At 42.9% G+C, this 26,653-nt stretch overlaps 1 protein-coding gene across 1 annotated transcript in view; it reads left to right on the top strand.

The window, feature by feature from the left end:
* Positions 1 to 13,675: 13,675 nt before the first annotated feature.
* Positions 13,676 to 26,653, top strand: part of LOC134634054 (NACHT, LRR and PYD domains-containing protein 3-like) — a 32,913-nt gene continuing 19,935 nt past the window's right edge. Inside the window, exons 1-3 of the mRNA XM_063483091.1 lie at positions 13,676 to 13,718; positions 18,515 to 18,825; positions 24,832 to 26,632. Coding sequence (XP_063339161.1) covers positions 18,549 to 18,825; positions 24,832 to 26,632 — 2,078 coding nt within the window. The 5' untranslated portion in view covers positions 13,676 to 13,718; positions 18,515 to 18,548. The remainder of the gene's footprint in view (positions 13,719 to 18,514; positions 18,826 to 24,831; positions 26,633 to 26,653) is intronic.

Here is a 26,653-nt window from a genome sequence, read left to right as displayed (position 1 = left end):
ACATCACCACGGCAGCTGTGATTCACGAGATGAAAGCCACATTCTCCAGACATGGCATTCCGAAGAACGTCGTAACGGGCCATGTTACAGCTCACAAGAGTTCAGACGTTTTGCAGAGCACTGGGGATTCCAGCATATTACATCAAGCCCACGTTACCCCAGAGCAACGGCTTAGCTGAAAAGACTGTCCAAACTGCACAATGTATTCTGACAAAAGCAAAACAGGACAAGATGGATCCCTACTTGAGCTTGCTGGAGTACAGGAACACACCTGTTGATGGACTTAAATCCCCAGCCCAAATCCTCATGAGCCGTAGATTGCGCTCCATTTTGGCCTCAACAACTACACAGTCGTGCCATCAAGCCAAGGCAGGATCTTGATTTGTAAACCAAGTCAAAGCTTGAAAAGTTGTTGAAATGCCTTGAGAACTTAAGAAGTGTTGAAATGAAAAAAAAAAAAAGGAAAAAAATGTTTGAAATACTTATACAGTGCAGAACCTAAAAAGTGTTAAAATGTTTGGAAACTTCAGAAGTGTTGAAATGTTTGAATAAAAAATTGTTTAAAATACATATACAGCAGCATAGCATATTGAAACCTAGAAGTATATTGTTTACGTCTTGTTATTATAGTCTCACTACCAGAGAAGCGTTTTTGTTTGTTAAAGGGAGATGTAATGTTCGAACTCTTATTTTGAAATTACCTGAAGTACACAGGTACGCCGGCTGTATGTGCGTGTGCTAGCTTAGCAGTCGACAGTTACGTGGATGCGCTGATCCTTATGTACTGAATAAAGGAATCTGTATGACAACTCCGAGGCGATTTCTTCATAAGACAGATTTGTTTTTTCAGACATAATACAGCCGTGGGTTTGTTTTTACATTGTGGTATTTCAATGAGTTTTAGTATTTCTACAAGCGACTAGCTATTTCTGACCCATTTTACTCTGAAAAACATTTTAACCAACTCAGTTTTCATTTTGGCTTCAGTTAAGTATTTTGATCCTGATTAAAACAAACAGAAGAAGAAGATGAAGATGAGGTTTGGTTCACAGAAGGTCCCGAGTCTCTATTTCTGATCGTAGATCATTTTTAAGCAACAAGATGAAGTAATGCTGGGAATTTTTTTGCCTGAAGCTCATCTAATCAGTGTGTCATGAATCTGTCCTCTCACAAACTAACTGCAGATTGTTAAAGTTAACCTAACTTATGAGTTAAAAGTGTAGCCAATAAACTGCCTTCTTGTGAGTATATGCTTTGATTGATTGATTGATATACCTTTATTAGTCCCACAAGGGGAAATTTCATGTTAAGGCTGCCGACCTATTGCACGCAATGGCGGCGCCGTCTTGAAGGTGGTCTTGAAGCACATCAGGAACAGCCAAACAGACCCTTCAGTTCGCATACAGAACCAACCGATCTACAGAGGATGCTATCTCCACCATACTCCACGTTATGCTGTCACACCCGGAGAGGAAAAACACCTACGCCAGAGTTCTTTTCATCAACTTTAGCTCAGCTTTTAACACGATCATTGGTGGAAAAGCTGATGCTATTAGGCGTGGAACCGGCAACCTGCAACTGGGTTTTCAGCTTCTTGACAAAGCGGCAACAGACAGTCAAGGTGGGCAGCCAAACATTAAAGACCGTCTTAGAGAGCACAGGCTCTCCTCAGGGGTGTGTCCTGAGCCCGCTGCTGTTCAGCCTGCTCACACACGACTGTACGGCCACATTCAGCACTAACCACATTGTGAAGTTTGCAGACGACACAACTGTGATTGGTCTCATCACTGACAACGACGAGTCTGCCTATAGAATGGACGTGGAGCAGCTTGGAGTGTGGTGCAGATCCCACAATCTCACCATCAATGTGGACAAAACAAAAGAGATGGTGATCGATTTCAGGAAGGCTGACAGAGATCACCACACAGACCTCACCATAGATGGTGCTGCTGTGAAGAGGGTCAGCAGTATTAAGTTCCTGGGTGTACACCTTGCTGATGACCTGTCCTTCTCCATTAACACCACAGCAGTTATCAAAAAAGCACAAAAGCGTCTCCTCTCCCTCAGGAGACTCAGGAAAGCAGGACTCTCCACACTTCACCTCACAACTTTCTACAGATGCACCATTGAAAACATCCTGACACAAAGTCTTACAGCATGGTTTGACAGCTGCAAGTCCTACAAGAAGTATCAACTTAATAGGATTGTTAAGACTGCCAGGAGGATTGTTGGTGCCCCTCTCTCATCACTGGAGGAGATCTACAAACAGCACTGCATACGCAGAGCTATCTCCATCATCAGAGACCCCCACCACCCCTCTCATGGCCTGTTCTCACTCCCGCCGTCTGACAGGAGGTACAGGAGTGAGACCCCCACCACCCCTCCCATGGCCTGTTCTCACTCCTGCCATCTGACAGGAGGTACAGGAGTGAGATCCCCACCACCCCTCTCATGGCCTGTTCTCACTCTTGCCATCTGACAGGAGGTACAGGAGTGAGATCCCCACCACCCCTCTCATGGCCTGTTCTCACTCCTGCCGTCTGACAGGAGGTACAGGAGTGAGATCCCCACCACCCCTCTCATGGCCTGTTCTCACTCCTGACGTCTGACAGGAGGTACAGGAGTGAGATCCCCACCACCCCTCTCATGGCCTGTTCTCACTCCTGCCGTCTGACAGGAGGTACAGGAGTGAGATCCCCACCACCCCTCTCATGGCCTGTTCTCACTCCTGCCGTCTGACAGGAGGTACAGGAGTGAGATCCCCACCACCCCTCCCATGGCCTGTTCTCACTCCTGCCGTCTGACAGGAGGTACAGGAGTGAGACCCCCACCACCCCTCTCATGGCCTGTTCTCACTCCTGCCGTCTGACAGGAGGTACAGGAGTGAGACCCCCACCACCCCTCTCATGGCCTGTTCTCACTCCTGCTGTCTGACAGGAGGTACAGGAGTGAGATCCCCACCACCCCTCTCATGGCCTGTTCTCACTCCTGCCGTCTGACAGGAGGTACAGGAGTGAGATCCCCACCACCCCTCTCATGGCCTGTTCTCACTCCTGCCGTCTGACAGGAGGTACAGGAGTGAGACCCCCACCACCCCTCTCATGGCCTGTTCTCACTCCTGCCGTCTGACAGGAGGTACAGGAGCATCAGCTGCAGAACCACCAGGATGCTGGTTCTTTGCACAAAGACTGATAAATGTGAGACTGATAAATGAACTGTGCCCTCTCTCCACCCACACAGCCATTTACAAAGCTACACTGTATAATCAACAAGCGGACTGTGTTGCCCCTATCTACACACACACACACACACACACACACACACACACACACACACACACACACACATACATACAATACACTCCCCAGATACACACACTACCTAATTTAAACATCCCCTTCCGTGAAAGGACTGCTGCTATCTACCCGAATGAATGTGACTTGAGTTCGTTTTAGAGCTTAAATTTTATGCTATTTATTTATCCATAACTATTGTTGCAATTCATTACTGCCTCTTTTACTGCTCTTTTTAAACCTTTTCTGTTTAAACTTATTCTTTTTAAACTGTATTGCTTTTTGCACTGCAGAGGCTGGTGAGAAACAGTATTTCGTTTCAGGTGGGGTAACACTATACGAAATGACAATAAACTTCTTGAGTCTAAAGTGTGAGAGTAAAAGCACTGTGTCGCTGTGGTGGCAGCTGTAGCAACCTGTTTAAAATAGAAACTGCTGCACGCACAACGTCTGAGCACAAACTGATAAGATGCTATGCTTCTTAGAATTCGAGCATCAGGGCTGTCAGAGATGCAGATGCTGATTATGGAAACCGCACACTAACCAACACATGCGAACATGTTTCCGCTTCACTGGCTCTGCAGCCTCAGCTCTGCTCCTCAGGCCTAAAACTTTCAGATTCTCTGCCCTCGATTTCTGTCTTTATTTGCTCCTATTAGCTCTCCACAGTCTGGACTCTCTGCTCAGTTCAGCTTTTGTTTTTTTAGGTTAGATGATGTAGGTTTAATTTAACAGTTACATGTAGTAACTGTTAGTAACACATATGTGAGAATGCTGTTTGTGGACTTCAGCTCTGCCTTCAATACAGTCCAGCCCCACAAAATGATTACAAAACTAAGCAGTATAGGACTCAGCAGCTCACTGTGCACCTGGATACCGGACTTCCTGAGAGACAAAACGTCAGGATGGGAGAGCACACCTCCTCCACCCTCTTTCTGAACATAGTTGATCTGAGCGCTCCACCCTCTACATTGATGGAGGAGGTAGAAAGCTTTAAGTTTCTCAGAGTCCACACCTTGGCCGACCTTACCTGGTCCACAAACATTTCCCACCAGGTATACTGTAAAAAAAATTGTAATATAAAAGTATTTTACTGTGTATTTTACAGTTTTGTACTGTTCTTCTAGAATATCATTAAATTTTACATAAATAGACTGTGATTTACATTTCAAATGTAAATTAACGTAAAATCACTGTAAATGTAATAAAACATAATTTCCTTGTTTTTTAAATGTATTTGTCTGTACATATGCATATTTAGATTGTTAAAATACATTCACAAATGTATCATAATTTCACAAATATTTTTCCGTTATTTGAAAGATTGAACTGTTAAATTCAAATGTAATACTATGGAAAAATATATAAAATGATTCTTATAAACTTTTTTTTACATCAAATAATAATTATTATTATTATTGTTATTTAGGGCGATTGTGGCTCAAGAGTTGGGAGCTCTCCTTGTAATCAGAAGATTGCCGGTTCGAGCCTCGGCTTGGACACTCTCGGTCGTTGTGTCCTTGGGCAAGACACTTCACCTACTGGTGATGGCCGGAGGGGAATCATAAAGTGGAATTGTAAAGCGCTTTGAGGGTCTCAAAGAGCGCTATATGAATGCAATCCATTATTATTTAAACCAACTGTTAACTGTATATTTCTGTACATTTAAGTATTATTTTTCATATTGCCGCATTCATTGACCTTGTTTATAGGTAATTTCATTGTTTAATCACATTAAAATGTTCCTAATTTAATGTTTAAAAGCACTTGAAAAAGGCAAAATCCCATGTAACATTAGGGCAACAAACTGTATTGTCATTACTGAAAATAACCGTATTTTCATGAGATAGTTATTTTCTGTTATTTTATGGTATTATTTTGGTGCCCCAGCTGCCGGAATATTACTGTTTTTTTAGGATTTTTTTTTTTACGGTGTAGGAAAATCATAAGATAGGATGTACTTCCTCAGGAAGCTGCGTCAATTACTCCCAGAGGCTGCTAATTAACTTCTGAGGGCGGCAGAGCGGTTATTGGCACCTCACTAACCCCCCTCAGAGACATTTATACTGGCAGACTTCTGCAGAAAGCCAGCATCATCATCAAGGACCCCTCCAACCTGGACACTCACTTTCCCCCCTCCCCTCTGGTAAACACTACAGGTCCATCGGGTCAAAGACCAACAGACTCAACAGAAGCTTCCACCTACAGGCTGTCAAACACGCCCCACCTCCACCCTGACTGAAGGTTAACTGTTCTGCTAACACTCATGGACATTACACTGTACTTATCTACAAACAGTATTCATTACAGTGTTTATTTATAAACAGTACTCATTACAATATAATACAAGTAGTGTTCCTGCCCGTTACTCAGTGTGCAATACCACCAATCACATCACACCTGATACTGCACTGATCCTACTCCTTACACTGTTCCTGTGGATATATTTATATATTTTCTTTCTGTATATAATGTGTGCATTACCTCTTAAACTTCTTTTTATCTTTATTGATCTCGTTCTCCTTTCCAAAGAATGTTGAATGTAAAAATCTACAGCTGCTAACAGAGACATACCAAACTGTGTTTCATTGTTCTGGTAACAGTGACAATAAAGATCTATCTTATCTTATCTTATTTGATATGATTTTTAAGTGTTTTCTAGTGTTAAGGAGTGTGTCAGGGTCCTGGGTCTGAGTTTATAGTCTTTTTACGATTTCTTTGTGTTTGGAATGTTTTAGTTTTCTATTAGTTATTCTTTGCTTTGGCTGTATGTTTAGTTATATTTGCTCCCATGTTGTCTGGTCCAGGTGTCTCGTGTCCCCTTCCTGTTTACATGTCTCCCCTGTCTGTCACATGTGTCCATGTATGTTTCTTCAGTTCATCACGTCTCGTTCCCTCTCTTTCGTGACCCCTGTGATTAAGTTTCCCTCTCCCTCTCTCTCACCCCCTCTCTCTGTCTCTTGTGTCAAGCTTGCACGTCCCAGTTTACGTCGCTCCATGTTTCCTGTTTTATTTTGAAGGTCTTGTGTTCCATGTTCAGTGTGTTTAGTTTTGCTTCCCCTGTGGCGTCATGTTCATCTGCATCAGCCCATGTGTTTCCACTTCCCCTGATCAGCTCCTGTCTGTCTGTGAGTTTTTATTCATTCTTTGTCAGGTCATCCGTCATGTTCACGCCATGTTTCAAGGGTGTCACGCTTCCAGGTATTGTGTTGTTGCTAGGTTTCCATGTTTAAGATTTTCATGCTTACTTTCCAGTTTCCCCATTTTAGATTTATGTTTAGCGTTGAACTGATTTACCTAGGGCACATTTCCGTTTTTCATGGTTTGTCTGCCAGCGCAGGCCGTGACAAAGGGAGCAGAAGGTCCAACATAAACAGCAAGCATCCTTTAATTACAGATTAAATCAGACGGAGCGAGGGAAAATGAGTAATGGATGCTGGGAATCCAGAACAGGAAATAAACACCAGCAATAACAAGTAACAATGAAAATCACCCAAACTGGTATAAAAACAGAAAAAAGTGGTTAACTTTCCTTTCTTATTTCAACAAGGCAGCTGGATGGCTGGTCAGAACAAATTATAGCATTTATAATAAATGCTATAAATGAATGAATTCATGTTATATGGCACTTTTACATTCTAGATAGCCAGGCTCATCTTGTAACAATAATTCTGTATCAAAAACATTTTCAACACTTGAAGTTAAACCCTGTCACAGACTGCGAAAAAGACTCGTTCTGATTCTCCTAGTTGGTGTCTGACCTTCTTTCCTGTTCATCTTTGCTGATTTGGTGAAGGCTTATTAGGATAACCTCGTGTTTAAAGAGCTTTCTGAACGTGTGTGCGTTCCTTTTCTTTCCCTTCTGGCTTAGAGGGAACGTTTTCTGCCCAGTGTTGTAGGGTCCTGATTACTCCACGTCTGTGTGGTGGTGGGAGTCACAGAGGTACTGGTCTGTGTGTGTGAGCTTCCTGTCACAAGGCTGGCATGAGAGATGGACCCAAATGCAGATACCAAATAGAGACAATGATCAGATTCACAGGTTTTATTGAGTCACAGGCTGAGTACTGTGAGCTTAACAAGAATAATGTGGGAAGCACAGGGATTAGGGAAATGCTGGAGGCAGGTTACTGGTGAGGGGAAAAAACTACACTGGGCTCAGAACATGGATTCACTGGGGCAACTGCTCTGCAGAGAGATTAGTGGACAGGAAAGGGAACTGAACCTAGGATGGTGGAACATGGGCTGAGTTACAGTTACAGGTTCGGGGTGGGTGAGAGCTGGATGAATAAGCAGCCGACTAGTGAGCAATGGTCAGTGTTTTTTCAACCTGAGGTGGTGGGACTCCTGAACAGGCGGCGGGCAGGGGGACAGGCCGGTGGGACAATGGATATTCAAATTCCTTTGGTGAGATGGCGAGGCGAGGACACAGTGGTGAAGAATCCAGCGCGAGACTGCAAACTGCTGGTGAGTTGAACGATGAGAAAAAGCATAGGTAGCTGATGAACTGGTGAAGGAGAGATGGCATATGAGCATCACTCCGTGGCTGTATTAACTTCACACCAGATAAGAATCCGCTACACCCTTTCCCTATCCACTCACCCTAACTTGCATTAACATCTGTTTTACTTACCAGTATCAAATCGCATCTTAAGTGTGATATCATAGCAGAATGAACACCGTCACTCTCCGTCAATGGTTTAATTGTAATGTTTCCGGTTTTTTTCTTCTCATTTTTTTCCTCTTTTTCCCCTTCTTTTGTTTTTATGCTGCTCACCCTTGTCCTTGGTTTCTTTCTTTTTTATTTTCTTTCACTGCTTCGATCACCTGCTTCCAGACTCATCCACAAACAACATCCTTTATTTCGACACATACGCACAGCACGATCACGCACAGCCATGCGCTCAACGGCAGCACATTTACATCAGTCAGACAGCGCACACAGATGTATAGGATACACACACTTAAGCCAAGCGTACTCATATTAGTAAATATGCAAACACATAGTCAGACTCAGGGAGCATCTCGCCACACATTTGTTTTTCTCCTCTCTATTTATGAACAAGTGATGTATTCTCTCCACCTGTCTAAGCGACACACACAGCGTACACCCCTAGTTATACACACACATCTATGGGCGCACTAAGGTTTGTTACATGGAATGTAAATGGAGCTGGCTCCAGAGAAAAGAGGTTAAAAATATTTAACCAACTCAAAAAACTACAGGCAGATGTTGTCCTTTTACAAGAGACCCACAGCCCTCTTAGACGTTTGAATGAACTTAAAACACCTGAGTTTCCTAATGTGTTCTCAGCTTGTTATAATTCTAGACAAAGGGGAGTAGCAATTTTAATCCATAAAAAAATTAATTTCACAGTACTCGATACAGCTATACATCCAGGGGGCAGATTCTTAATCATTAAACTATCTATACTTGATAAAAAGCTATGTATTGTAAGTGTATATGGTCCAAATGTTGATGATCCCTCATTCTTTCACGGTTTTTTCAGTGCACTCTCTGAACACTTAGATGGCACACTTGTTCTTGGAGGCGACCTCAACCTTGGACTAAATAAAGAAATGGATAGGCTCAATACAGCAGGAACTCAGCGTAATTGGCAGTCCACAAATATAATCAAACAGTATATGAGTGACTTTGGTCTTTGCGATGCATGGCGCTCCCTTCACCCCACCAGTAAGGAATATACTTTTTTCTCACATGTTCATCACTCCTACTCTCGTCTGTATTATTATTTTTTGGTCAGCAGCTCACTGCTGAGGGACATTTCAGACACTGAGATTCACCCTATAGCTGTCAGCGATCATGCTCCTGTATCTTTAACACTAATGCACAAGAATAATACTACGCCAAGTAAAAACTGGAGATTTAATACATCACTGCTTAAAGATGAAGACTTTATTAAATATTTTAAAAAAGAGTGGACTTCATATTTAGACTTTAATGACACTCCCGGAACATCAGCTTCTGTTCTATGGGAAGCAGGGAAAGCTGTGATGAGAGGTAAAATAATTTATTTCTCATCACATAAAAAGAAAGAAGAAAACAAAAATATTCAGGAATTAGAAAAAACGATCAAATCCCTAGAAGAAACCTACGCGTCCCACCAAGATCAGGAAACATTGAACAAAATACGCAAAACAAAACTAGAATTAAATGAGATAATTGATAAAAAAAACAACAAAATTCTTAGTACAAAGACTACGCTTACAAAATTGTAAGAACCAGCTAAAAATAAATAAAGAAAAAATAACTATATGTGCTGTTCAAGATTCATCTGGGAACACAGTATATGAACCGAAACAAATAAACAACATTTTCAGGGATTTCTATAAAACGTTGTATTCACCACAAATAAACCCATCTAAAAAGGAAATTGATCAGTTTTTGGACAACATAACTCTCCCAAAATTATTAGACTCTCAAGCAATGGCACTGGATTCGCCACTGACACCAGGTGAACTCCAGGAAGCCCTGATAAGTATGCCCAATAATAAGGCTCCAGGTCCAGACGGCTTTCCTGCAGAATTCTACAAAAAATTCTGGACGATTCTAGCACCAGTTTTTTACAGAACGCTGTTGGAAATCAAAGAAAATGGCAGACTTCCATCAAATATGAATTCTGCAAACATTAATCTCCTGCTAAAACCAGGCAAAGACCCTGTATATCCCTCAAGCTATCGTCCAATATCCCTTATAAATGTAGACCTTAAAATAATCCGCAAAGCTCTCTCGAAGAGACTAGAGAAAATAACCCCCCTCTTAATTCATCCTGACCAAACTGGTTTCATAAAAGGTAGGCACTCATCAACAAATACACGTAGATTACTTAATTTGATAGACTACTCATACAGTAAAAACCTTGAAACTAATATTTTCTTTAGATGCAGAAAAAGCGTTTGACAGAGTTAACTGGAAATTTCTATTTGCAACTTTACACAAATTTGGTTTTGGATCTTCTTTCATCAACTGGTTAAAAATATTATATAATTCCCCAACAGCTTGTGTCAAAACAAATGACCAAACATCCTCCAGCTTCTGTCTCCTGAGGGGCACCAGGCAGGGATGCCCACTCTCCCCTTCACTGTTTGCATTTTTTATTGAACCACTAGAAGCAGCAATTAGACAGAATTCAGTAATTAAGGGCATAAAATGCAAGAACATCGAACATAAAATCAGCCTTTATGCGGATGATGTGTTACGTTTTCTCCAAAACTCACAAACCAATATCTCTGAGGCAATTGCATTGATAAACTCTTTTGCAAGAATATCAGATTACTCAATTAACTGGTCAAAATCCACAGTCCTTCCAATTAATTGCTCCTTCCATAATTCTTATTCTACACCACTGCAATCGGGAAATATAAAGTATTTAGGTATTAATGTTTCTCCCAAGCTTGCAGATCTAACTAAATTAAACCATATCCCACTTTTAAAGAAAGTAGAAGGCGATCTGGCTAGATGGAAATGTTTACCCATATCACTCATGGGAAGGGTTGCCGCTATAAAAATGATGGTCTTACCAAAAATAAATTATTTATTCTCAATGATCCCAACTAAACCACCACAAGATTGGTTCAGATCTCTAGATTCGTATATGTCCAAATTCCTTTGGAAAGATAAACCCCCACGTATAAGCTTAAAAACACTACAAAAGACCAAGGATAAAGGAGGATTAGAACTACCTAACTTTCAGCTCTACTTCTTAGCCAACAGGCTCCAATTTATCTCAGGATGGCTAAAACATACCTTCTTAGATGAACCTTGGCTAGATGTAGAACAAGCACTTTGCAATAATCTAGAGATTTCAGATCTACCATTTATCAGCTCAAACATCCAACGACATGAATGCTTCAAAAGCGTCAACATTAGCTCCTCTCTGACAGCATGGTGGGAGTTTCTGAAGTTGACAGAGTCTTCATTAATCCCATGCAAACGTACACCTATCTGGAACAACCCTGACATATTACAAAACAATAATATGATAAACTTTTCAGATTGGAGTGGTAAAGGAATCAAATACTTAGAACATATATTAGAAGGAACAGAATTTATTCCATTTGACAGACTAGTTACACAATATGGGATCAACAAGAAAAGATCTTTAGAATATCAACAAATTAAATCCATAGTAAAAAAGAAATTTAAACCGGGTCAAGTTGAACTACAAACACCACCAAGTGTGGTTCAATTTCTTACTCTTAAAACCCCCAAATTACTTTCCAAAATATACAGAATGCTTTCTAAAACAGATGAATCAATATCACTTCCTATTGCAAAATGGGAAGCGGATTTATCAGTTAACTTAGACCAAAACTTCTGGTCTCAGATTTGCTTAAAAACCTTTCATCTAATTAGAAATCCCAATCTTCAATTAATTCAATACAAAATACTACATAGAGTGCACTATACAGGTCATCGGATGTTCAAGATGGGCTTTACGTCTACTAACAACTGCTCACACTGCCAAACCAATTCACCGGACAATTATATCCACGCTCTTTGGTTCTGTCCACCAGTTCAGAAGTTTTGGTGTGAGATATGTGAAGACTTATCAAAGTGTCTGAAATGTAACATTCCAACTTCCCCTTTAGTGTGTTTGTTGGGCAGCTTAGATAATGTCACTTCAGAAAAGAATATAGCCCACATGGTTTTCACTGCCCTATGCATAGCCAAGAAAACAGTCCTCATGAACTGGAAAAATAAAAATAATCTTAATTCTAACCAGTATAGAAATTATCTATTAGATTACATTAGTCTTGATACAGCCTCTGCCACCACATCAGATCAATTGCTCTGGGCTCCGTTGATCAGCTCCATCACCTAGTGGGGGTGGGGGGTCATAGTTTGGTCCCACCTTCACTGTTGTGATTGGTGTGGGGGTAGGGACAGGCTTAGGGCGTTGGGGGGTTCCCCAGGAGCATCTTCCTTGGAGGGCTCAACCCGGGGTTGCGGTCATGGTCTGTTAAGGGCTCTGTTGGCTCTTAGGTGACGGTTTCCTCGTGGCTGCGTGCAGCGGGGCTAGGGGAGGGTCTGTGCTGACGGACGTGAGTTACTGACCTGGTAGCCTGGCTGCCCCAGGGTGGGTCCGGGACGGGCGTGGGGTTCTGGGGGTGCTCCGTCTCTCCCCATACTCTGCAACCCACCAGGTAAAGGGGGCCCAGGCCCATCCGGACCGGGGCCCCCTTTACCTGGTGGGTTGCAGAGTATGGGGGTGCCTACTGGGGTCAGCGGGGGAGCTGGCCCCAGGGAGGGGTCACTTGCCCCTCCCTTCCTTCCCTCCCCATCTCCAGCTGCCTCCCTCTTCCCGCTCCACCACAATCACCCACACATGCAGGGCCTTGGGGTAGGGGTGTGTCACCAGGGTGCAGGGGAGGCATCCCCCCCCTCTGTCCCCTTCTGGCTGCCTGTGCCTCAATTTTATCCCACAACTTAGACATTCACATTACTCACACTCTCATAACACATACATATAGGATCTTGGGGGTGGGCACGCTACACGTCATCCAGAAGACCATCAGGGTGTACAACCTCACCCCTGGCATCGTTGCCCACCTCTCAATTTTAAATACACGTAGACATTGAGGGCTATCAGGAGGGGCTATGTGCTTACCTGCTGTTCTCTGGCAGGTAGCTCCATGCCCTCCTGGGTTTTAAATGCACCTTAGAACACACATGCATCAACACTACATATGAGCGGGTAGAGGGAGGTTTGGAGTCTTCACACACCCCTGTTCTCTGTTGCCTGTTGGGGCGGGGGGGCTGGGAGGAGGAGTTGGCCGTCCAACCAACGCCTGGTGAGAATTTCACATCAGTAGCAACTTATACTTTTACCTCATCAGTGGTCTTTTTCCCTAAACCCGTGGAGCCCAAACAGAAACAGACTGTACCTTTGTACCAGCAGAACAATCGTATGCAGTACCACATATTGCAGTCTTTCCTCGTGAAACTGAAATATATTTACTTTAAAAATTGGTGACGTGTTAAAGATTTATTTTACACACTGTGTTTATTTGAATGAATTCTATTCTATTTGTTATTTTCATGGAAAAGGTGGGCCTCTTCTGGCTCCCTCCCTGAGCTTTTCCTGGTTTCTGTGGTGCAGGCTCTTCTAAGCATCATCGCTGTTTCAAGCCTGCAGTTTCAGATGATTCGGATTCATTAACCTACACACAGCGCTAAGAACAAAACTGCTGGTGTGTATAATTCTGTGTGCACATTAGTTTGCACAGTCTGAGAACGTTTGGTGTTGGTGAATAAAGGCCTCTGAAAGTGTCAGGAAATATGTGCCTTCCTGTGACTGCGGAGAGGAGGAGCTACTCTGCACATAAGAGGTAGCTTTGAAAAGCTTTAGGACTTCCAGATCATACTCCACTTCACAGTTGACAGAGCAGGAACAGAAAAACAAGGTGAGTGTTGGTCCACATTCTTCGACCTGGTGATATACTCTGAGGTTCTGTGTTCTACTTCATGTTCTAACAGTATTTGTATTGAATAGACTTGTTTGTTCAGACTGATAGTAGAGTAAAATATTCAGATAGAACAAATGCCTGACAGATATGTATGGGAGCAGTGGTGACACAGGGGTGAAAGAGTCCTGATACCACCCACTGTGGCAGCACGTAACACTTACTGCTGGTCTTTATGCCACAGCTCACGGTGTAAGGCACATGTATGCTTGCAAACTTCCATATTTTAAAGCTTGGTGCAAGGGGAAAAAAATCATGAATATAGAAAATTAATTGACAGTAAATTAGTAATATTACTGAAGAAAAGTACCACAATAAGTCTGCAGTTCCTGCAGGATGCCCAGGGAGCCTCCTCGTCCCTTTATTTTGTTTCTTTTTGTGTGGAATGTGATTATATCCTGTTAAAGTGCATAGGTTCAGGGCAGGAGTTTAAAAGGCAATTCCTACAATTGTTGGAGTGCCAGAGTAGTCCAATCAGTTACCACCAGCATTTCTCCAACGTAAGTGTGATAAGAACAAAGGAGGAAATAAAAGGCATTAACGAAGGACACATGCAGATCTAAGACAGTACAGCTTCTGTCGTGAATGACAGTAACCATGGGGAGAAAGAGACTGACACTGAAATGTGATTAATTAGAAAAACCAAAACATGTTTTATGTGGTAACATATATTTGAAGTCTTTTGCTTCCATTTCTCATCATTTTAACCTCTTTGGAAACCCAAACATGTTCTGTGAGGGAGTTTCAGACCCAGGTTTTAGCCAGGGGTGGGACTGAACTTACATGTATGCCTCAATCATTCACTTTACTGCAGTCTCACATTCACTAGCTGGGACCACATCCTCGGTAACGATGGGCGATGAGGGATGAGGAAGTGCGAACTGGTGCTCCGGCTTGGGGAAGGCCTCGACAGGGACTGGAGATGGCTCCCGGGCTGGGCAGATCCCCATGCACTAACGAGAAATGAATGAAGGAAAGGAAGAGAGGAGAAGAGAAGATGTGGAGGGAGGGGTACTGTGTGAGGGTCTGGAAGAGTGGAGGAATTCCTTCAATTTAAGTGTGTGAGAGCCAAGTTGCCACCAGGGGGTAGCAGATGGTCTGATGGCAAGTAGAAGTCAGGTCTGGTCTTAAGTACTCCCTGGCTGATTGCAGCAGGTGGTTACAGAGGTGAGGAGTGGAAACTGGGGGCTGGACAGGTTAACAGGGCCCCAGTGGAAAAACCCCGGACACTCACACGGGCCATGACACTGAGACTTGAGGTCAAAGACAAACATGATGCCCTGCAGTTTGTGTACACAGGGAATGATGCTGGCCTCTACATGCTTTAACAAGCCCAGAACGTCACTGCTCGATGATGTTCTTTGATTTTTCAAGTGGTTTTCAACACCAGCGCTTTTCAAGACCCTCAAAGCGCTTTGCAATTCCACTATTCATTCACTCTCACATTCACTGTAGCTGGAGGCAGCTACAGTTGTAGCCACAGCTGCCCTGGGACAGACTGACAGAAGCGAGGCATATCATGCCATCGGCCCCTCTGGCCAACACCAGTAGGTGGTAGGTAAAGTGTCTTGCCCAAGGACACAACGACCAAGACAAACAGAGCTGGGGATCGAACTGGCAACCTTCCGGTTACAAGATGAGCTTCCCAACCCCCTGAACCACGGTCGCCCCGTGGCGGGGGGTATCCTCAAAGACAAGGTCAAAGAGAGTGAAGTAGATTCCTTCTTTGTTTTGTGGATCATGGACTACTCGACAGGAAGCCCAGAGTTCGTCAGGTTGGAGAACTGTGTTTCTGGGACATTAATGAGCAGCGTGGGGGCTCCACAGGGGGACTGTCTTTGTCCTGCCACATCCAGAAACACTGACATTATGGCATGTATCAGGAATGGGCAGGAGTCTGAATACGGGGATCTTGTCAAAGCCTTCAGTGACCGCAGTCACAAAAACGACCTCATATTGAACACCTGTAAGATGAAGGAAATGATAGATTTCCAAAGTTTCCGGCCTCCCCTCCAGCCTGTGAACGTTTGTGGGGTGGACATAGGGTTGGTATCAAAATCTAAATATCTAGGTTTACACCCAGATAACAAACTAGACTGCCAAATCACCTTTTCTTTTTTGTTAAGGGAACTAAGATCTGTTGATATCTGCAGTAAAATGCTGCAGATGTTCTATAAGTCTGTGGCAGCAGGTGTGCTGTTCTGTGCTGCAGTCTGCTGGCAAGGAATCATCAAAAACAAGGATGCAAAGGGACAAACTAGTGAGGAAAGCTGGCTCTGTAATTAGAGCCAGACTGGACAAGCTGGGAGATGTGGTGGAAAGATGCACACTAAAGATGTTAGAAGCCTGAACAACTCAGATTTATAACATCTTTATGGAACAACACAACGTTAGTATTGGTAGACTCCTCTCTCTGTTTTAACGTGTGTGGGGGTTACTTTATGAGATTAAAATAAGTCATATTTGTTTCTTCCAGTCTGCCCTGTGATGTAATTTTCTAATGTGGAGTATGTGATTTTTGCTTTTTTTGTTCCTCCAGGACAAATGTCAGATTAAAGAGTTCAGTGATTTAAATCATTTTTCTGTGAGGTCATCTCCTTCTGTCTTAGGCAGCGCTGCGCGCTGAGGGAGAATAACCCTGATGGCCTAGAAGTAAGAAGTTCACTCTGATCTGCAGAACCATTAGCTTTTTCAAAGAGCGAAAGCATTAGAGATGGGTTTAATCCAGCCTTGTTTGTGCTCTGATGTCTTAGAGAAGGCACGGATAACTTTGAAGGTTTAGGGTTCTGTGAGTACATAAAGACTAAACTGATGCTAATGGTGTGAATCCTGTAGATATTCTTCTTCTGCGTCACACTCAGTGCTTCTAGTTTCTCAAACGGAGTAAGAAAAGTGCAGAGTAACCCATGTACAGGCGTGCCTGTATTTCATGCAGGCGGGAATAAAGAGCCTGACACATTTCTGCACTTTTTATTAGTCTGTATGTCTAGCAGCCCACATGCTTCTAAGGAACCTTATCAGTTGGTGGTTAGGCCAACTCTGTGTATAACATCCTGTATTCAAACATCCTGTTGTAACCCTTCATTTCACACTTTTCACTGAAACATTTTTAAGTGTTTGTTGGCTTAATTTTTCTTTGACAAAAGTATATAATTACAAACATAGTCAATTTAAACAATCTTGAATTAGTTTAGGGGATAGTCATGGCGTTACACTAAAATATCCAGTTATCTGGATTTTTTTCTTTGCATGGAGTTTCTTATCTGGAGATGACATATGATATACTCTGTATCCTTTGCCTTGTAGTTTGTTAGTAGTTTTTTAACCGCAAACCTTTTTTTTTTTTTTTTTTTTACGTGAGCCACAGTGAGAGTCAGTGGAAATATTTAAATCTTTCAAAATCTGGGCAAAAACCACAGCAAAGCATGTAATAGTGTCCACAGTGTCGATGTCATGCTTTGCCTCCAAAGCTTTCCCATTATTAATTTCATCTTGGTGTGACATATGATAATGCCCTCTGCTGGTGCTGCAGTTTACTGCAACATGCTGCAGTTGAAGTGTGCATGTCCATTTCATGGAGAGCCACGTGACATCCATGCTGTGATATCGGGTGATGGGAGAGCTCCAAGGAGAAAACTAGCACTGCATTTCATAAAAAGAATGCCACAGCAACAGTCAAACATGGTGGTGGTAGTGTGATGGTCTGGGCCTGCTCTGCTACTTCAACACCACTTGATAATTGGTTGATTGGTACCATGATGAACCATGAACCATTTTGCAAGACAGCAAGGCAATGATCCAACACACACTGGCAAGTCCACCTCTAAATGTCTCCAAAAACAAAAACAGAAACAAGAAAAACAAGGAGAAGGTTTTAGAGTGGCCTAGTCAAAGCAGGACTCAATCAGAGTGTCATGCTTTGAGCTGATTTACTCTGCTGTTAATCAGAAAACCTTTTCTCCTTTTTTCCCCTCACAGTATATTAGATGGTTTTTTTAAGCCGTGCTTTGACTTTCTTCCTTCTCACTGTTTCTAAGGTTTTCTCTTGAACAGCTTCACTGCTTCCAGGATCCATTTCAGGGACTTAGTTTGAGAAATCGCCAGGGGTGGGGGGTCATGCTCAGACACACTCAACACTTCTTTCTGACCCATAACAAGCCAGCATGTCCAAAGCTCTTTGGTTATGGATGGACTTGAAGTTTAACTGGAAACATCAGGGTCAGTTTTAATCCTTTAAAACCTGAACCATGAAATAACTGCCAGAAATCTTTCATCTTTTTGGTAATAGAGTGTTTGTTGACAGCAACATTTATACAAATATATCAAATTTTAATCTGCATACTTGAGCTTTGATGTGTGCTGCATTTGCTATATAAGTCATTTATATATAGCAATTTCTATCATTTTTGAGGGTAAAAAAAAAAGTCACGCTGTTGACGTAGAAGTCTCAAAAACTCACAGAAATACGTATCAAATACGACACGCTTGGCTTTAAAGGGTTAATCACAGCTGGAATTAACTGATAAGACCCCAAAATTCTCACACTCACACAAGTTTCGCCTTTAAATCAGCAAAATCAGCTTTCATAACTCATGATATCAGCGATACCTAGGAACAGCCCTGGTGTGTTTTTGTATTTTGTTTCTTTTCAAATTGAGTTGTCTATGAATGAATTAAAACACTTGTAATAACCATACGTTGAGCCTTGATAAACCAGAAAATTGCTGTTTTTACAGTTCTGACACCTGCTGAATCTTCACACGATAAACGATGACGACACATAAAGAAGTCCTTCTGCAGACCTTGGAGGACTTGGGAGGCGATGACTTCAAAAAATTCAAATGGATACTGTGTCAGAAGGGGGCCCTGGAGGGTTTCCCACCAATTCCAACAAGTCGGTTGGAGAACGCAGACAGGCTGGACACAGTCGATCAAATGTGCCAGACCTACTCAACCAATACCGTTAAAGTTACTAAAATGGCTTTGGTGAAGATTGACAAAAATGATCTGCTGAAAAATTTCAAAGACACAACCTCAGAACCCACAGGTAAATCAGGGAAGGATTAATAAGTGGGATATTACAAAGTTATTAAGAAAGAAAGAAAGCAATAGAAAGAAAGCAATAAAAACATTGATTAGTTCACATGATAACCATAACCATCGTCGACCATCATAACCATCCATAGCATTGATAAATCAGTCTAGTGTAACAGAAAAGTGTGTAATAGACACGCCGGTCCAGCCGAACATCAGAAATGAAATTACTGTCATGTTTATCGATGAGTTTGTCATGCCCTTGAATCTATTTGTTTGAATCACTGCCTTTTTAAACATGATTGTATTAAATATATGTTGCTTGATTAGGTTAAACTAATTGGGATGGTGGTTCAGATGTCATTTAAAACTGTAAAAAACCTACTAACAACATATGATTTTAAAATAGAGGATTTCTCTGACAAAAATTGAATGTAGTGCATAAAAGACATTATTCCATCTTCTTCCCGTTACTTGGGGCAGGGTCCCTGGTGTAGCAGCCTAAGCAACAATACCCAGACCTCCCTCTCCCCAGCCACCACCTCCAGCTTAGTCAAGAGATGTAATCTCCACAGCATGTCCTGGGTCTGCTCCAGGCCTCATTCCTGTGGAACATGCCTGAGAAGGAGAGGCCAGTCACCTTTCTGAGAAAGCTTATTTCTCTCTTGATCATGATGGACTGGTGCAATGTCCGGATCAGTCATTACTTGTTATTAATCTCTGGCTCTCTTTGCCAGCATGTCTTTACCCTGTCTTCCTTCTCTCACTCCAACCGGTCACAGCACTCCAACCATACCCAGAGATACCTAAACGCCTTCATTTTGGGCAGCAACTTGTCCCTGACCTGGAGTGAGTATTCCACCTTTTTCTGGCTAAAGACCAGGCTGGAAACCACCACCTGATGAAGCCAGCAGAACCACATCATCTGCAAAACATAAAGATAAGATTCTGAGCCCATCAAAGTCAAAGCCTGCTGCCATCTAGCATGTCTAGGAATTCTGTCCATAAAAACTGGCAAGACAGTTTAACCTAACTCTAACACATTTTCACAAAGAACCTCCAACAGGATATTTCGAGGGACGTCATTGAATGCCTTCTCCAGGTCCACAATACACATGTAGACTGGCTGGGCAAACTCCCAGACACCCTCAAATATCCTTGAGAGGATAAAGAGCTGGTCCAGTGTTCCATGACCAGAAAAAAAAACCCATATTGTTTCTCCCGTATCTGAGGCACTAATGGATGAACTCCTCTTTGCAGTCTCATGGCATAGACCTTGCCACGGAGTCTGAGAAGTGTGTGTTGTGGAAGTTTTCCACTTAAATAAAGCCTGCAGATGAGCGGTGAGTGGTAGCCAACATTCTTGGTCCTGTTGAAGCGTTCTCTCCCGGTCGTGGTCTGTATCTGCATCAATCCTTCCATATCCCTCATGTCGCGGTCTCTGCAATTTAAAAATGAAAGCTTCCACGGAAAACCCTCTTTTGCCCTATGTCAGCTTAGCACACTTAGACACGCACAATAAAGTTGTGCATTGTCACTTAAAAATTCCCAGGGCTTCTCCCCTGGAGTAGCATCACTCCAGGCCCTGTCATAAGAAAACATTAGCCAGTGGTGTGTCCTGCTGTAAATCATGTGATTAGATCATATGATTAGCCCTCTGCTGTGGAAAAAGTGATGTAGGTGTTAGCGCAGCGCATCTGTATGCACACTTTCTCACAGTGACCTCTGCACTGTAAACAATACAAGGTCATGAATAACACACCGCTGGTAAATTCACAAAGACACAGGAAGTGGCAATTAAAAGGTTAAGTTAGCACGGCCCAAAAGCCCATGCAACCTGTTGCTGTCATCTTTCTGCTCCTGTAAAAAGAAACATACATACATCCACCCTTTTGTCAGGTCAAGGTGGAGGTGCAATCTTGCATACTGGTGTCAAGTCAGTCAAGCTTTTGTCAGTCCAGTCAGTCCCCATTTTTTATTTGCTGACAGTAGAACCTTTCGTGACGCAATAAGTTTCTACTGCCAGCAATGACGTCATTTCAAAAAAGAAAAAGAATTTAGACTGGATTACCTCGCTGAATCCTTTTTGGCAGGGACTTCTTTTCTGATTGTCCCAAATAAGTGGCTTTCTCCCGAGCCCATTTTAATTTTTGGAGAAACTCACTTGCGATTGTTCAACATGTTGTGTAGCGCTTTCGATCCCGATATTGCAGGCCTGCTTGGAAAGAGAAAATTGCCAAACAAAAATCTCAGTGCACTGTTAAAAATCAAAAAATATGAAGGCCTCTTTTTAGAAGTTGTCTAAGCATACTCTCTTAGAATTATAGATCAAAACAAAACTAATTGGCAGTTTCAAAGTGGAACCAAAAGAAAATGCAAAATCCCCAAAACTTTCATCCACCAGTCACACCTCACACAACAATATTCTATTAGATAATGAGTTTTATTTTCCCTCATGTAACCAGATGTGTGTCATGATAAGACCTCCCCCACACATCGGAAACAAGAAACTCAATAATCTATTAGTCTCCACTCATCTGACCCCCCTGCAGCATTCTGTTCACCCCTGCAATGATTCAATCATGCTTCCCCAAAATAATACTAGTTCACTAGTCTATGTATCACTTCTTAACCCACTAAGTGAACCAGACAAGATGATGGTAACAGAAATGCATGCTTAAAATGCTATTTGGTCTTCATGAGTTTCATTGTGTGTGTGTTTGTGTTAGTAGGATTAATGCATTTTTCTGTTTGTGTAATTTTGTGTACCTCTCCTCTTTGCGGTGCTCCAGACACTTTTCAATTCTCCACGCAAGGCAGTCGTTTTCCTTCCCAGTTTCCTAAACCCAAATTTCATTTCCCACACTAAAAACAGCCATGTTCTCCCCTGCTCCTTCCACTGTGGTCTCATCTCACCTCTCCCCCTTGCAGCAGTCCAGTGAGAGTGTCTTTCAGCTTTGTCCTGTGTTTTCCACTGTCTCATCTTGCCATTTTGCTCCAAAAGTGGCAAATGTCCAACTCAGACAGTCTTTTCAAAAGTCCATTCACACACAGTAAAGTTGCAGCTTGTTGGAAATGCACATCCATCCATCCAGTCATGATGATGCCATTTTTCTCCTTGCTGTCGCTGTCTTGCACAGCTGCTGCTGGACCTTTTCTTCACTGCTCAGGACACTGCTGTGAGCTCTTGATATCCATCTCGTTGTTCTGGAACTGCATTTCTTGTCTTCAGGGAGAGATTCTTGGAGCTTGTGTTCTCAGGGTGACAAACACATGGAAGTTAAGCTGTAAAACAATTCAGCCAGAACTTGGCTTGAGTGTTTCTAATGGTGTAAACCTATAATTTCCTTCCGACTGCTGCACGTGGAAAATTGATCCGGGTCTGCTCTTCACCTGCAAGTGACACACTGGGACATTTTGATCATTGTTCTCATTGCTTAAAACAACACATCTCCCCTCTCTGGTTCTGAAGTCCCCTTTCTTAAAAACCCAGAGAGATTGTAGTTGTTCTACACTGAAAATCACCAAACCCTCTTCCTATTTTTATTGCTTATTTTCGTCAACAAGTCTGCTAAAAAGAAATTTTTCCCTGGCCGCCCGGTGGAGCGCTTGCCGCAGTCGCCTCTCGAGCCGCTAATCCGGCTCCGCTGACTGCCCCTGGAATCTAGATTCTCTATTACTGCACGAGGCGTCCCCCGTGAGGTTCCTTGCCTTCTACGGACCAAGGAACGAACACTGCCACCCCCAGTCTCCTTTGAAGAAGTTAGGATCTTTTAGAAGATGCTAGAGATGTCACTCCGTGATTCTACACGAAGACTCCCTCGGAGCTCTTGCCCTGGAAGGTCGTAACACTTTCACCTTCTTGAGCTCCCCGAAGGCTGCAACACACTCACCTCCTCGGCCATACACAAAACTCTCGTGACTTGTTACAAGTTAGCTATCACTCACCCATCTGCAGGAGTCCCCTCAAAGTCGATGGTCTCGGTGGTCGCTGAAACACGCGGCTCCGTGACTCCTCCATTTCCTTTGCTTCAACAGCCGGTAGGACAAAGGTACCTTTTCCCTCAGGGGTGATCAGCCCGTCCACGGAACTGTTGTTCAGCGACCACACGGACCACCCTGCTCGCAGCGCCATTCTGTTGTGGAAGTTTTCCACTTAAATAAAGCCTGCAGATGAGCGGTGAGCGGTAGCCAACATTCTTTAATCCAGACACACAAAGACAGACAACCAAGCTTGATGGAGAGCCTGCATGTCCGCGGGGCAGGTCAGCAGAGTCTCACTGAGCCTAGCATGGCTCTCAGTTAAATACCTTCTCCAGGAACAAAAGGCAGTACACAGCTGTTTCACACCTTAAGGTTCACACTCCCTTGCTACCTCCCAGAGTCCTCGAAGAGACAAAAGACTCTTCCTGTGGAGTGGTCTGCTTCCCCCCAACTTCCTTCTTACAGTATGGGTGTCAGACATGTTAAAATCCAGTGGCACCAAGGCATTATACAATAAAATAATGTCATTAGTACATAAGTAAAAGAAATTCCATTACATGTGATTCCCTTGTAGCTGGAGCACACCCTCCGCTGAAGTCCCACAGGCTAACCAAGCCCAATAGGACTTCTTCAGCTTGATAGCTGTCTTCACCTTCAGTGTCCACCATCTAGTTTGGGGATTACCACATGACAGGCACCAACCACCTTGCAACTGCGGCTCCTTGCACAACTCCAGGTGTTGATCAGTTGACAGCTCAGCTCCTACTCTTCACCTGAATGTCCAGAACATGTGGCCACAGATTCCATGATATGGTTACCAAATCAATCATAAGATAAGATAAGATAACCTTTATTAGTCCCTGTTACGTCCCCTGGCTAGTCTAGGGGGTTGAAGGGACGAACATAAAGGTGGATAGTGAAGGAGGAGCCAAGATGGTAATTTTAAAAGGTTTATTTAATGCTGGTGATGAGATTTGGGTTCAGACTGAGGTATAACTTCAGGGAGAGCCAAGGCCAACATAACAAACAAAACATCCCTGATGTAAAAATAAAAGAAACTTACCTAACTCCAAAGAAAACAAAATATACAACCTATAACCATAACCTACCTAACAACACATAAACAGGAGAAAACGGGATGTCAAAACAAAAGGCAACTCTCCCCTACAAGCAGTCTGAACATGAAAACAAAAATGCACATACAAGTCACAAAGGCATGCAAGCCTGCACAGGTATGGCAACCAAAATGGCCAGAGGGCACAGAAACACAGCTCCACAGGCCTTAAGTAGTGCTCCGCTGATTAGCAATTAGCTGGACTCTGAGCAGCATCCAATCAGGGCAGAGGAGGTGGAGCCTAGACAAAACAAAGAGTTAGTAGGGAGAAGACACATCCTCCTGGGGGATGTAACAGTCCCACACATGGGAAATTTGGTCACAGGTCATATACCTGTGACCTAGCTAAAACTAACAGTTTTGGCAGTATGTCACTCTGGTGTGTCATTCAGGTATGGCATATCTAGAAGGTAGAGAGGGACAGAAACAGCTCTTTGTCAAGAGGCTAGCAGACATACCACTCCAGGTAGTGAATAAACACTTGATGAATTGTACCAGTATGCCCGACACAACTTTCCTGTTGATAATCTTGGCCATCATAATAAATTGAAATGAAAAGAAAAAGCAGAGTGAAAAAGCCAAGTTAAGTGATACGACACTTGATTCTTGAGCATGAATTTTCTGTACAGTATCTTCTCATTTGATTTGAGATATTAGGTAGACAGGCATGCTCTGTAGAGGTTTTTAAAACTAAGCTGAAGACACATTTGTTCACCCTATCTTACATATCTTAATTCTATGCCTTCTAGTTTTTAAATTCTTACTGTTTTTAACTTGTATTGTGTTTTTTTACTTGTATTGATATATATCGCTTTTATTTATTTATCTTTTTAGTTTCAAATAGCTGTACAGCACTTTGTTTGAAATCGCTTATAAATAAAGTTATTATTATTATTATTTAATAGTTTTTTCTTCTTTCAGAGATTCAGAGATTGTGTCAGCACAAGTTCAAGTCAAATCTGAAGAAGAGGTTACAGTGTGTGTTTGAGGGGATCGCTAAAGCAGGAAACAAAACAATTCTGAATCAGATCTACACAGAGCTCTACATCATAGAGGGAGGGACTGCAGAGGTCAGTAATAAACATGAAGTCACTCAGATTGAAACAGCATCCAGGAAACTAGACAGACCAGAAGCAACAATTAGACAGGAAGCCATCTTTAGAGCCTCACCTGGAAGAGATGAACCAATCAGAACAGTGCTGACAATGGGAGTGGCTGGCATTGGGAAAACAGTCTTAGCACACAAGTTCACTCTGGACTGGGCTGAAGGAAAAACAAACCAGGACATCCAGTTCATGTTTTCATTCACTTTCAGAGAGCTGAATCTGCTGAAAGAGGAAAAGTTCAGCTTGGTGGAACTTGTTCATCACTTCTTTACTGAAACCAAAGAAGCAGGAATCTGCAGCTTTGAAGACTTCCAGGTTGTGTTCATCTTTGATGGTCTGGATGAGTGTCGACTTCCTCTGGACTTCCACAAAACTAAAATCCTGACTGATGTTACAGAGTCCACCTCAGTGAATGTGCTACTGACCAACCTCATCAGGGGGAAATTGGTTCCCTCTGCTCACCTATGGATAACCACACGACCTGCAGCAGCCAATCAGATCCCTCCTGACTGTGTTGGCATGGTGACAGAGATCAGAGGGTTTACTGGCCCACAGAAGGAGGAGTACTTCAGGAAGAGATTCAGAGATAGGGAGCAGGCCGGCAGGATCATCTCCCACATTGAGACATCACAAAGCCTCCAAACAATGTGCCACATCCCAGTCTTCTGCTGGATCACTGCTACAGTTCTGGAGAATTTCCTGAAAACCAGTGAGGGTAGAGATTTACCCAAGACTCTAACTGATATGTACAGCCACTTCCTGGTGCTACAAGCCAAAGGGAAGAAGGGCAAGTCTAATGGCGGAGCTGACAGAGATTCATGGTGGAGTCCTGAAATCAGGAAGATGATTGAGTGTCTGGGAAAACTCGCCTTTGATCAGCTTCAGAAAGGAAACCTGATCTTCTATGAATCAGACCTGACAGAGTGTGGCATCGATATCAGTGATGCCTCGGTGTACTCAGGAATGTTCTCACATATATTTAAAGAGGAGAGAGGACTGTATCAGGACAAGGTGTTCTTCTTCACCCATCTGAGTGTTCAGGAGTTTCTGGCTGCTCTTTATGTCCATCTGACCTTCATCAACTCTGGAGTCAACCTGCTTAAAGAAAAAACATATCAGTTGTCTAAAGTTTTCAGAAACAAACATACAGTTAAACAGTTTTACAAGAGTGCTGTGAAGAAGGCCTTACAGAGTCCAAATGGACACCTGGACTTGTTCCTCCGTTTCCTCCTGGGTCTTTCAATGCTGAACAATGAGAATCCCTCACAAGGCCTGCTGACACAGACAGGAAGTATCTCACAGAATAATCAGGAAACAGTCCAGTACATCAAGAAGAAGATCAATGAGAATCTGTCTGCAGAGAAATGCATCAATCTGTTCCACTGTCTGAACGAACTCAATGATCGTTCTCTAGTGGAGGAGATCCAACAGTCCCTGAGATCAGGAATTCTCTCCACAAATAAACTGTCTCCTGCTCAGTGGTCAGCTCTGGTCTTCATCTTACTGTCATCAGAAGAAGATCTGAACGAGTTTGACCTGAAAAAATACTCTGACTCAAATTCAGAGGAGGCTCTTCTGAGACTGCTTCCAGTCGCCAAAGCCTCCAAGAAAGTGCTGTAGGTGGAGTTATTAATAAT

This window comes from Pelmatolapia mariae, linkage group LG9 (genome assembly GCF_036321145.2).
Source record: "Pelmatolapia mariae isolate MD_Pm_ZW linkage group LG9, Pm_UMD_F_2, whole genome shotgun sequence".
Lineage (NCBI taxonomy): Eukaryota > Metazoa > Chordata > Actinopteri > Cichliformes > Cichlidae > Pelmatolapia > Pelmatolapia mariae.
Note: the sequence above shows the minus strand (reverse complement) of the source record. Positions and strands in the feature narration are given on the sequence as shown.